Source organism: Protopterus annectens, chromosome 2.part1 (genome assembly GCF_019279795.1).
Source record: "Protopterus annectens isolate FY-2018-M chromosome 2.part1, PAN1.0, whole genome shotgun sequence".
NCBI lineage: Eukaryota > Metazoa > Chordata > Ceratodontiformes > Protopteridae > Protopterus > Protopterus annectens.
This window is the reverse complement of record NC_056729.1, coordinates 1,149,860,037-1,149,870,537: the sequence shown is the minus strand read 5'-3', so window position 1 is coordinate 1,149,870,537 and position 10,501 is coordinate 1,149,860,037. Positions and strand designations below refer to the sequence as shown.

Below are 10,501 nucleotides of genomic sequence, written 5' to 3'. Positions count from 1 at the left end.
ACACGGTGAAACCCACCCAATGCAAATTCCGACAGCACACATAAAGAGCTACAAGCTTTACAAAAGCATTTAATACGACTGCCAGGGAAAGTACAGAAACGTGTTGTGTCTTTCAGCTTTTCCAGGTTATGTTCGCCACAGTGGAACTCCGGTCCGCTAATGATTGGCAGTATATATTTTTACGTGCCGAGTTGCCGGCCCTGGCGCACAACCTATAACGAAGGTACGCCCATTCACGCATGTCTCCACACAGAAGACACTCCAGGTAGGTGAGACAGGACAGTGTCTTACTGTAAGGCGACAACGCAACCGCAGCACCACCACTGCAGTGTTCTATGCTAATAGTTCAACATTGTTGACTCTCGCTGGAGAAAACCTCCGACTCTCACGCACAAAAGGCTGCAGTGGCATCCAGTCCTCTCTGTAAACAAGTTACGTACCTGTAATTAGAGGGATCCTTTATACAGTTATACATATAACATAAACATGAAAAAAAACTGCAATATGTCCGAGTCCTGCAAAGAAAAAAAAATGTACAGTAGGGTACCATACAAAAGAGCATGCGTGGCTACACCCTCTTTACTGTCATAAAGTATTTTCCTAGTAATTTGACATGCGTTGCATGTATATAATATATCCAAAACAAGGGTAGGAATTATAATTACAATTAAAGTAAACTAAGCAATCCCCTCACTCAGGCACTACTTAACCTCCTCAGTCTTCTGAAAGTCCACGTTATTAGTGTCCTTCATAAAACTTGCATTGTTCCTGGCCATACTAAAAATGCGTTTACGGACGACCACGCCTTACGTTTAAAAAGCAGTTTTACTTTCTGTTTACTGTAATAGAAGTAGTACGATGTCTTATGAATAAATGGCTATTAGGACGAAGCTCGCCAGTGGTATATGAAGCAATTTGATCACTAGTAGTGATCGGCATCAGTATAGACATGGATTATCTTTTGTCAATGATGGGGACACGACCCCGGGATAGTGCGGATGCAGTTTGTTCGGTGAGATGATACAAGGGCTTATAGCTTTCAATGAATATTAATGTATATTTTTATGTTTCATGACCACTAGCAGTCAGCTTCTTTGTCCATAACGGAAGTTTAATAAGTCTAAAGTACAGCTGAAAACAGCTTCTGGTGAACATTTCACTTTCCTTGACCCTGCCTTCTCTTACGTAAATATTATCTTCAGTCTGGTCAGTCGCAAAAATTACAGTGAATCAGAAATGGCACCATTATGGCAGACATTAAGGTATCATACTGTTTGCTCGTAAAATTTATTTTGATGCAAAACCTGTTACATTAACACTTTATATGAATTAGATTACGAGATTTGTTAACATTACGACTACAGCCTTCACGCTGCGCAGGTCATGGGAGGGCCAGAATGATCGGCAGTGGGTCTGCCAGGACTCAGCAGGTATTAGCCCCACAACCAACCGTTGTGAAATATCAGAAGTTGCCATTGTCAGATTAAGAGAATGTAAATTACCGTACATTTTCTAAAGTAAAAAATGCCGTAAATATCGGTGGTGCAGCGGTTAGCGTTGTCGCCTCACAGCAAGAGGTTCTCCGGTTCGATTCCTGGCTGGGGTGCCTTCTGTGCGGAATGTGCATGCCCTCCCTGTGGTTGCGTGGGTTTCCTCCCACATCCCAAAGACATGCAGTAGGTGGATTGGACACTAAATTGGCCCTAGGTGCGAGTGTGTGTCTTCTGTGGAAGGTTGGGCGCCGGGCTGGCAACTCGACACCGTAAAACTCCACTGCCAATCATGAGCGGACAGATGATCTGCTGTGGTGACCCCTAACCAGGAAAAGCCGAAAGAAAAAGAAGAGTTATTATTTTTTTATTATTATCTTTGTAACAATCGATGTCAAAGATTTATTTTCTGTTATCCCACATGATACTGGAACTGAATGGTTCCATTCATATTTATGTCAATATACTAAAATGGGGCATGATAGGATTCTTACATTAAGGAGCCTCATGGAGTTAGTATTGGACACTAACATTATTGTATTTCAAGAACAATTATTCAAACAATGTAAAGGTGTAGCCATGGGGGCTATTTGTGCACCCATTTTTGCTAATTTAGTTCTAGCATTCTGGGAGAAGGAATATGTATTCACCAGTAAAGATGCACAACTTTGGCAATATTACGGGCGATATTTGGATGACATCGTCATCCTATGGAATGATAGTGAGGATATGTTAAATGAATTCCTTGAGTTTACTGGTGTTAGTACAGGATTTTTGGAATTTTCTCATACCATTTCGGACGAGAAAATTAATTATTTAGACATCACCATAAGTAAAAATGGAATGGAAAGTTGTTTTGAAACGACAATTTTTAGGAAACCCACTTATTCCAATACACTTTTACATTTTTCCAGTTTTCACCCTATCTATCAGAAGAAGTCACTAATAAAAGGTCAAGGGGTCAGACTAGCAAGAATGGTTTCAGACTTCTATGAGTTTTTAGGTCAAATAGAAATTCTTAAAGGTATGTTGGTTAGTAGAGGCTATCCCTTAGAATTTGTGGAAAATACATTAAAGGAGGTGGTATCTAAAAGGGAACAAGGTATATTTTTTCCATGAAGGGTCCTAATATTTTAGTTGAAGGTATGAAAAGTTCTTATAGCCAGAACAGTAAGTCCTTTCATAGTGTTGGTATTTTTAGATATAACCAGCAGTTTAAAAGTATAAGCAACATTGTTCAACGTAACTGGAATGTATTCAATATTAATAAAGAATTTTTGGATATTGTGGGAATAAAACCTAATATTGTTTACAAGAAGGACATTACTATAAAAAACATGGTAGAGAGGGTACAAGAGATTCACTCTGGGCCCAAGGGAATGTTTAAATGTGGTTTTTGTCTGCAGTGTAAACATATTCTAGAAGGCACAGAGTTGTTTATCCCAAATTATGGTAAATATATATACAAGAAAAAATTTACCTGTAACAGCAAGGCTGTTGTTTATATAGGGACATGCACGCAATGTCCTTGTTTTTATATCGGGAAGACTATTAATGCTCTTAGGAACAGAATGTATCAACATTCCTATGATATTAAAAAACAAGATTTAAAAAATATTCTGGCAGTGCACATTATTAATAATGAGGGACATGATTTTAGATTTTCAGTATTAGAACAAGTTACAGTTGGAGATAGAGGTGGTCCCCTTAATGATTTTTTGGAAAATAGGAAACTAAGATGGCAGTTAAAAACTAATGCAACATCATTTCCAGGTTTAAACACGAATACATCTATCAGTTCCACTCTCAGATTAAAATCTGAAGGTTATTTTTGAATAAAAGTATAATAAATTAAGGATTTTTATGGCTTGAACAAAATACAGTATATTTTCTATGGTATTTTCTATGTTTTTATTGTAATATGGTTTAAAACAATGTATTTAATGTTTTAGATATCTTAATGGGGCTGTAGTAATTGAATTCAGTTTAAGTAATTTCATTATGATGTCACTAACTATGAAGGTGTGTATTTGTATAAAAAGGGTTCACTATGTATGTGTATTCTGAAGAAGTTTTTATTAAAAAACGAAAGTGCTAAATAACAGGATTTTGTGGATCTCGTCTTTCTTTCCTGGCTGTTTTTAGTTTATTTGTGGCTTTGATTTTTATTTAAAGAGTTATTATTTATTAAATGTAGCCTGTGACGATGTGAGGTATTGGAAGCTATGCCAGGAGAAGTAGGGTGGTGGATGTGTAACATATGCCAGCATAGCTACCTGGAGTTTTGTAAAAAATTACATCTCATTTGTTATCAAACTGATTTGTACAAATGCTTGTGTTGAAAATGTATTTATATAGTTGCTTGTGTTAAAAAATGTATCAACAGTGTGTCCTGCTGGACAGAAAAAGAAATACACGTGTATCAGACTATACTGTTTTAACTGAACAAACAGGACTTCATCCAAAATACTAAAGCTACCATTGCCCAGTCCCACCTAATCAATACCCTCCGATATGCAGCCCCCATACTTACAAACCTAAAGAAGTCTGAGCTTGCAAAACTTAAATCTTGCTAGGTTTGCTTCAGTTACCTGCTAGATCCCACCATTGTGTGGCTCTCCAGATAAATGAACTGGCTAGAGCTCCCACACCTCCTTCTTTATAACCAGTCAATTATGGCCCACAAAATACTATATGAACTTGAAAAAATACCTGCCCTACAAACTTTACTTCAGCCCTATGCCACTAATAGAAGATCCACTAACAAACACCATATAAAAATTGGCGTAAGCAAAAAACTAGCAGGAGACTGCCACTTCACAAATTATACTGGAAAAATCTGGAATGCACTGCCAGACAGTATTACATCCATTGCGTCTCTTGTCCAGTTTAAAATAACCATAAAAAATCAACTATGAAACAAATGGCTATGCCCTTGTTCTGCACCTGATTAACCTCAGTTTTTAACACTAGCATCATTGAAATTTACTGTAGCCTCTAGTCTCACTTATTACTTAGGCCCCTTCAAGCTAAACAGTAGTCAAACTACTGTATTTAATATACAAGGTAACTCAGAACCATCTTATCCAATTTCTCCCCACCTATTTCCTAGGTAAAGCATTGTGTTATAATGAAATATGATGTTGTTGTAGTTCTCACATAATGTTGTTATACCTCTTACTCCTAAGGTTAACAAGGTGTAGTAATGTTCTGATGCTTAAATTTAGGAATATTGTAATTAAGCTCAAGTCTCCTGGACCTTTACAACCAATGTGTCAATCATTGTAACTTTGTGTACAATACAATCTTACAAATGTAATAACCCTAAAGACTACCTGAATGTATATTACTTGTATGTAAACTAACTTTATGTAAACTACCTGCAGTTAAGCTACTGATACTAGTTCTCTCTGATTCATAGGTTCATAGATTATTACTTTTTTTAGGTTCATAGATTAGTACTAGGCTAACTGCCCTTGCGAGCCATTTTAAGCCTAGCCAATTATCCCTAATGAGACTCAAACCGTGCACACACAATAGAAGTTGTTAATCTCAGTCCAGCTAACTTTAAAAAAATATTTTCAAATTAAATTACTTAATTTAGGCCATAAAGATTCTATCTCACGGGATTCTGTGCAGCCAGAGACAAAACAATCTGTACTAGGAAGCCTTCTGTATTGTCCTTGGGGGTGAACTAATTGCTAATCTGGAAGGGTGGAAGTTTGAAGTTGTTTTATGACTTCCAGATGCTGTAACACATCTTAGGAAAGCTCTGTCTATGTGTATGGTAACAGATATTGCAAGATTCTGATTCATTTTGTAGTAATGGGGGTAGTATGGGAACCAGACGTCAGATGACCAGATGTGTGTGATGTCATTCTGTAATCCAGTCTCATCTAGTATTAAAACATTATTTTTGCCCTGAAGTCTCAGGGCAGTCTGTTTTTGGAACCTCAAAGACCCATCTTCTAAGTTTTATTAAGATGTAGCACTTTATCCACGTACCTGTGGGTTTCATCAGAATCTAAACTTTATTCCATAGATTCACATTTTATACTATGTAGTAACCAATAGGGTGTGCTCTCAGAGTAATTAACTTCTCATTATTACATATCTTAAAAGGGAAACGACTGTCATATGCATGCACATTAAAACATCACATTTAAAGATCTGATATGAAGTATAAAACCACTTAATATAAACATTGTTACTTAAAAAATGTTTTTACATCCTAAAAATAATAATAAAAATTGTCACATGATAAAAATAGTGCAGCAGTAGTGCAGCATTAAAAACAGGGCTTAAAGTGTACTGAATATATAAGTAATGAATAAGTTGACACCTGTAAATGTATAAAACATATTATAATCAGGGTATCCCTCTATTTCCTCAATTCCAGCACCGGATTGATTGAAATATTGTCATTGATACTCGGAGGGGTGGTGTCATTAAGTAGTAACTGCCATTTTACTTCCTTTTCTTCTGATAAGGCTTTCATATTTCCACCCCTAGGGTTAACAGTTAATTTTAAAATTGCAAATTTAAAATTCTTGCAATTTGGACTAGATGCCGGATGTCTATATAAGGCATTATTAACATTCTGTTAAGATCTGCGGTGGTGCAGCGGTAGTGTTGTTGCCTCACAGCAAGAGGTTCCCCCATTCAATTTTTGGCTGGAGTGCGGGGACTGCCTTCTGTGTGGAGTCTGTATGTCCTCCCCGCGGTTGAGTGGCATTCCGAAAGACATGTGTGAATGGGCATGCCTTCGTTGAAGGTTGGGTGTCGAGCTGGCAACTCGGCACCGTAAAAATCTACTGCCAATCATTAGCGGACCGGAGTTCCACTGTGGCGACCCCTAACTGGGAAAAGCCGAAAGACCAACAACAACAATAATGTTCCTATATTCTATTTTTAAGCGCTCTATCAGTTTTTCCTACATAAAAAGCAGGACAAGATTTACATTTTCCTAAATAAATTAAGCATCTTGAGCAATAGTTACCTTTCTTAAAATATACTTTGTTGCTATTTATATTGTCCAAAACCAAAAATTCACCTTCCAATATAGTAAAATATTGATTACAACTAGCGCCGTTCTTGGTACCACGATTATTTCCTCTTATTATAATTAGAAAATGTCTGATCTTACTCTGGTTAATTTTTTTAGGTTAATCCCAGTTTTAAATACAAAATTAGGTTAATCTCCTAACAATTTATAAACGTCCCCATCACTTCGTAAAATATTCAAATTTTTAATAAAAATATTTTTAACTTGCTGTACAGGAGGGTTATATTCTAGCACTAAAGTTCTCCTGAAATATTCACCTCTGTTAGTAATATTCTGGGGTTTTAGCCCTAACCCTAATAGTGGCTTGTATTCACTACCCCATTGTGTTTTTACGTACTCAGTTATATCTTTAACCAGTGATAGGGGGTATCATCTATCTAGAAACATATCTCTTAATGTGTCCAATTCCTGAACCATATCTTTATAGCTAGAGGTCATACTGACCACCCTGATACACTGGCCTTTAATAATACTGTTTTTCTGACTGTGGAAATGGCAGCTGTTCTACTCTAAATAGGAGTTGCTAAAAGTAGGTTTGCGATATAAATTGGATCTAAATCCATTATCAGAATATAAGATAAGTATCTAAGAATTATATACCCTGTTTATCACACATATGAGTACATTTTAAAAAAGTACTAGTATCATTTAAATACATAAATTCATCAATAGTTTCCTTTGTTCCTTTCCATAACACAAATATATCATCCAAAAATCTAACATAACATTTGATACCATCATAAAATCTTCATGGAAAAACATACTTTGTCTCCTAGTCTAATAATAACAAAATCACAAAAATTGAGGAAATAGAGGGATACTCTGACTATAATATGTTTTATACATTTACAGGTGTCAACTTATTCATTACTTATATATTCAGTACACTTTTTTAAGCCCTGTTTTTAATGCTTCACTACTTTTATCGTGTGAGAATTTTTATTATTTTTAGGATGTAAAAACATTTTTTAAGTAACAATGCATATATTAAGCGGTTTTATACTTCATATCAGATCTTTAAATGTGATGTTTTAATGTGCATGCATATGACATTTGTTGCCCTTTTAAGATATGTAATGAGAAGTTAATTATTATTTACACCCTGTTGGTTACTACATAGTATAAAATGTGAATCTATGGAATAAAGTTTAGATTCTGATGAAGCTCACAGGTATGTGGACGAAAGCGCTAAATTTTAATAAATCATATATTTTATGCCTAGAGGATGGGTCTTTATTGCCCTTTGTGAATCCTACTGTTGGGACTAAGTATTTACTTTTTGTTGTGATTCCAACTGGTTGTTGAGGAAATGCTTTAATGTATATGTTTTTGGAACCTGACAAAGAAGGAAGACCGCTCACCTACTCCCTCTTGCCTTACTGTAGTAAGTGACCAGGAATAGTAATTCTTTAGCTGAGTCAGGAAAATGCAGTGAAATTAAGCACTGATTTTCGATATCTGTATGAATCTGTTAATTTGTGTTTTAATATTTCCTGTGATTCAAACTTTAGTGTTAATTGTAAATAGATATTCTGTATTTTCATGTTTTGTTATTATTAAATATATTTAAACTTTTCATTGTGTCTGGTCCGTTAGAGAATATTTTAACCTTTGAGAGTACTTATTTCTATTTGGTGAGTTTGTGGTCACTCCTGAAAACCTTAATGTATTGGTCAAACACTATGATTTGTATTAATATTAATTTCACTCGGTATAATTGGGTATCCTTGTAAGAGCCAGTAGCCGACTTTGGATTGTCTGGTGGCAGTGTAACTACCTTATAGTCTGGGAAGAAGAAGGCATAGCTAGTAAATCTGTGCCAGCCTTTCCCAGGTGTGTGTGTGTGTGTGTTTGTGAGGAAAATCAAATCTGAAAAGTGTGTGTGTGTGTGTGTGTGTGTGTGTGTGTGTCAGTTGTTTGGAGCAAGGAGACAAAGCACTGGTTTCACAGAGAGGGTGCTGGAGGACTTGGCTTGGACACTCAGCTGAGGAAACCAGAGAGGGTGCTGGAGGACTTGGCTTGGACATTCAGCTGAGGACTCAACTCTACATCTGTGCCATTGGGGAGTATTATTGGGGGGCTGGAGAGAGAGAAAGAAAAAACAACCCCTGTATTTTGTTTCATGTGTGCTCTTAGGGGAAATTGTGCTTGATGCGGAGGGTTGCATCTGGAAATACTGTATGTATCTATTTTTGTTCCTCGAATGTCCCTCATCAGTGACGTGGGTTCAGGCTCCTTGACTACTGGCCTAGAGGAGGTGATGTCACTTATTGGTGAGCAGTGGTGTGGATATTAATGAAACTTCTGCAGCCTGCAGGCAGTTGTCGCTGAAGGTGTGTGTACCCTCAGCAGTCTCAAGGTAAGCATGTAGAGTTTCATTTCCGCAACAGTTTTATTTATTGTAAGTTTAGTTTAGTCAAGGAAAGCAGGAAAAAGATGTCAGCAGAGAATTATGGCAAGCTGACAAAGAACCATTTAGCCAAGATATGCAAAGCTACAGGACTGATGCATGCTATCTGACTAAAGAGGAAATGATTTCAGCCTTAGTCAGAGCTGTAACCCAGACCAGCAACCAGGAGAATAACCAGACTCATGATTGGGATGTGCAGCCCTCAGAAACAGAAAAGTTCACCTTTTCCTCAGAGAACTTAAAAATCCATCTGGATTTAAAGAGACTTGAACTGGAGGCCGAATGTTGGGAATTAGAATCAGCAGAGAGACTGCAGCATTTGGAAACCGAAGAAAAGGAGAAATAGATGGAATTAGAATTAGCAGAGAGACTGTGGCATATGGAGGCCGAAGAAAATGAGCTACTGCAGCATTTGGAGGCTGAAGAAAATGAGAAGCAGCCTCAACATGAGAGGGAGATGCTGATACTTCGCCAGGGTCATGGAGGTAATGGGCAAGAGAATAACTGAACCCCAGAAACAATAAAAAGTCAGTAAATTTCTTCCACAGTTTTTACAGAGGATGATAATTTTGATAGTTTTATTCATATATTTGAAAGAGTATGTCAACAGTATAATTTTGACCAAGGGCTCTGGATATGGTTCCTGACCTCCCTATTCCATGGTAAAGGTGTAACTGCTGTTTCTAAGTTGCCTGATATTGATTGTTTAAATTATGTTGTTTAGTAGAATGATTTAAGTTAACACCTGAAGCTTACAAGAAAAAGTTTTGTGAGCATAGAAGCAAGGCGGATAAGTGTATGTGATTTATATTTCTGAGGTAAGCACTTGTTGTCATAGGTAGGTATGTGAGTGTTATGTTACCACTTTTGAAAGGCTGACAGACTTTTGGTGGGGGAACCAGCCCTTAGCACTTGGCCTGAGGACATGAGACTGTGGTTGGCAGACTGGGAGTGTAGCTCTGTAGATGAGCTGGGGAAAAAAAGGGGGATCTTTTACTTAGCAAGTAGGGCATCACTGCACAAGAAGGAATACGCAGTACTGCTGCACATAGATATAAAGGACCCCATGGTGGGCAACCTAACCCACCTCAACAGAGTCCACCAGTAACAGGGGAAGCCACTAGTTCAGGTACACGACCAGGATTAAGAGTTAAATGTTTTAAATGTAACCAGTGGGGCCATGTATCCTGTAGATGTCCAGGGAAGCAAGGTGGGGAACAAAATGTGGGGGAACCAGCAAGTGGTAATAATAGTATGCTAGTGGTAAGTTGTCTGGGTGCAACAGGGTTATCAAACTGTCACCAGAGTTTATATTTGAACTTAGTGGATAGAAAACAAGCTACTGCTGAAAGACACACGGCCTCTGACATAACCATTGTGGAGCCTGCAGTGGTTAAAGAGGAGCAGTACTTACTTGGGCAGTCCACTCCAGTCAGAGCTTTAGGAGTGATCCCATTCCTAATGCATTTGGCCAGGGTTCACCTTGACTGTGAGTTGGAAAAGGAAGTAAGCAAGTAGATATGTTTGAGGATATCC

At 37.4% G+C, this 10,501-nt stretch overlaps 1 protein-coding gene across 1 annotated transcript in view; it reads left to right on the top strand.

The window, feature by feature from the left end:
• The first annotated feature begins 722 nt into the window (after window positions 1-722).
• The window catches only part of LOC122794358, a 362,344-nt gene continuing 352,565 nt past the window's right edge, over window positions 723-10,501 (top strand). The window contains exon 1 of the mRNA XM_044062684.1: window positions 723-1,012. Coding sequence (XP_043918619.1) covers window positions 950-1,012 — 63 coding nt within the window. The 5' untranslated portion in view covers window positions 723-949. The remainder of the gene's footprint in view (window positions 1,013-10,501) is intronic.